The following is a 3,020-nucleotide window of genomic DNA, read 5'->3' on the forward strand; positions in this document are numbered from 1 at the left end:
AAGAAAAGAAGTTCTTAACAGCAAGAGCTATGGGTCGAGCAGAGGATCACCACAGCTTGAACAAAAAACACTCTGTGCCCAATCCCTTTGCCTGTCCCCTAAATCCCCTCTCAGTCCTGCCCCCCCATGACAGATATGATGACGTATCATATCATGTCAGATCTGACATGACGTACATTAAGATGATACGTAGATTTAACATCGGAGAGAGAACATGAAGAGAGATAAACAAGATATGATGTCCACACACGATATGATGTAGAGAGTGAGATGTGTGTGTGTGTGTGTGTGTGTGTGTATGTGTGTGTGTGTCTGTGTGTGCGTGCGTCTGCGTACAGACGTATGTGTATTGTATGTGTGTATTGTGTCACAGGGAATGTGTGTGTGTGTGTGTGTGTCGGTGTGTATGTCTGTGCGACTGTGTGTGTCTGTGTACGTGTGTGTCCGTGTGTCTGTGTGTGTGTGCTGTGCCTGTGTGAAAGAGAGAAAAGAACAAGATATGAAAGCATACAATGTCCGAGATTACCAGCACACAACATGCCGTACTGAAATGTCCATCTGTTCCAAATTGTTTTAAGAACGTCAGCCAGACCGTCTTTCAGCACTGCTAGTTGACCTATATTAAACTAGTCCACCTCATACACATTTTCCCCAACATTGGGTTTGCTCTTGACCCCGTGATTTTGGGGGCAGTAACGAGGTTTGTTCCTTCCGTTCGTTCCCTGGTGGCATGCGGGTTGTGCGTGTGCGTAGTCGTGGGGTCAAGCCACGGTCTGCTCACCCTGTGCGTTGAGTTGCTTGAGTTCCTCTTCGCACGGTCGGATCCGTCTCCCTCCCGTAAGCCTCCAATAGGGAGGGTATCCTCCATTAGGGAGGGTCGGGGGGCTCGGTCCTCCCCGGTCTGATGGTTGTGTGGGGCCTCAGCGGGGTACATTTGTCGAGCTATGGCTCCCACTCAGCTCCTCTTGTGCAGATGATGCTGAGCGTAAGCCATAATGAAACAGAACGTAAGGTTATGTATATAACCAAGTTCTGTGAATTATGGTGACGCTCAGCATCAGACGCCGCTGCGGCCCTTGATCTCGCCTTGTGGTGAACGTTTGGGAAGGAGGCGAGTAGGTGACCACACACCTGCTTATGAAGGTAAGCGGATGGGGGTGTGGCCAGACGAATGTTGGGATGTAAAGGTACATGGTGGAATTTTTTATTCAGTGCTCGTGCACGAAGTGAAGTACAGTGCAGATGATGCTGAGCGTCACCATAATTCACAGAACTTGGTTATATACATAACCTTACATTATGGTTGACATGATTTTAACATCAATATATCATTGTCAAATACATTTTGGTTGGTATAGTCATTGATAGTTCAGTACCTACCCTCTATGTAGTGACATCATTCTATGTGGTCTATGTGAGTCTCTGGGTTGGGCTGGGAGGTGTACTCAATCAATCAATCAATGGTAGTGAAAGGGTTAACCTCCTGTAGCGTGGCAGTGAAAGGGTTAACCATTTGTCGTGTGGCAGTGAAAGGGTGAACCTTCTGTATTGTCGCAGTGAAAGGGTTAACCATTTGGTAGTGTGGTAGTGAAAGGGTTCAAATGGCTCTACGGTGGTCACAGAGCCCTCACAACAAACCCCTCTAGTCTGTACAGCCATAGCCCCTCTGCCACATACTCACATACCCCCCCCCCCCCTCCGCTGGCCTGACACTGGCTCCATGCTATTTCCTAAACTGTGTCCTTTCCTTTGTCCTGATCCTCATAATGATACTGCCTCATTCCCTTCCTCACTGTCTGCCCCCCCACCACCACCACCACCACCCTGATCCGCACCCTCACCCTCACCCATAAACCCCATCACCCTGCCCCATCCAATAGCAGCCGCCAGCAGCAGACACTGAACAGGGCCGCCGCACCTCCCTGGAAAAGTTCACCCGCAGTGTGGTAAGTCACCCGGGGCTGGTCCATGCCGCAGACCACACTGGCGGGCTGACATCCGCTGGCTTAATACGCATATCACATCGCATAGTGCTCCATTGCCATGTTGCTCCATTGACCGAATTATGGTTAGTGCTCGCCGAAGACTTTTTCCAGATAAAAACAAAGACTTATCGTACTTAGGGTGATAGAGATATACTCTATAATTTATGTACAGTAGGGCTTGATGTCACTTCAGCAACTCCATCCAGTAATGTGTTTTTCTCTCGGGTTCCTTTCAGGGCAAGTCGTTGACAGGCAAGCGCCTGACAGGCCTGATGCAGTCGTCCTGACACAGTGTGGACGGGTGGGGCACAGCCGAATCCTTGTGGAAGGGTGACCACCGACCCGGCCGAGGGACAAGGAATGGGTCAGGAGGAGGGGTAGGAGAGTGGGGCTGGGGAGGGCCACTGTGGAAGTTCAGACACTGCCCAGGGGACTGTTGCTATCCTGGGGGCACAGTGCTGGGCCTGCTGGGGCTCGGACACCCGACAGAACCACTGAGGAATGGACCGTGTTGACAAGGGGAACCTCAGCGGACACATCCACATGGCATGCAGCATACAAAGTGCAACAAGCACATTCAGGTTAGGACTGCCCCGCTCTGACGATCCATTGACCAATAGCTTGCTAGGGTGTCAGTCAACTACGTCAGTTAATCAGGAGGTTCCTTTTTTTGTGTGTGTGTAAATTATAAGCACATCTCTGCTATCACAGCAATATTCACAGATATGTATTAGCACTAGATCTCTAAGGGTGATCGGGTCATAGACACAGCTGCAGACAAGGTGCTCAACCGTTTTCGCATCGAGGACCCTGACATTGATTGATACACATCAGGCCCCCGTTTGTTATGTGTTTTCATCCAAGGGACCCCAATCTGAGAAGGTTTTGGATGATTAAATTCATAATTCCATAGCTGTCTGTCTACAGTGTAGTTGAGAAGATAACAGTGGAGAAAGTGATGCCTATGAACAGAATAGTCACTTCTATATCTTCTCTCATTGATTGGTTGTAATCATATTTTATAAATCTTTTCTC

The 3,020-nt window shown here is 49.1% G+C and overlaps 1 protein-coding gene across 1 annotated transcript in view; it reads left to right on the forward strand.

Annotated features, from left to right (window-relative positions):
* LOC311225761 (regulator of G-protein signaling 6-like) overlaps positions 1-2,272 on the forward strand; it is a gene marked incomplete at both ends in the record, with an annotated part of 60,779 nt that extends 58,507 nt beyond the window's left edge. The window contains 2 exons of the mRNA XM_084311155.1: positions 1,881-1,946; positions 2,222-2,272. Of these exons, the coding sequence (XP_084167281.1) occupies positions 1,881-1,946; positions 2,222-2,272 (117 nt within the window). The remainder of the gene's footprint in view (positions 1-1,880; positions 1,947-2,221) is intronic.
* Between the last annotated feature and the right edge of the window lie 748 nt (positions 2,273-3,020).

Source organism: Notolepis coatsorum (genome assembly GCF_963971535.1).
Source record: "Notolepis coatsorum genome assembly, chromosome: 3".
In the NCBI taxonomy this organism is placed as follows: Eukaryota; Metazoa; Chordata; class Actinopteri; order Aulopiformes; family Paralepididae; genus Notolepis; species Notolepis coatsorum.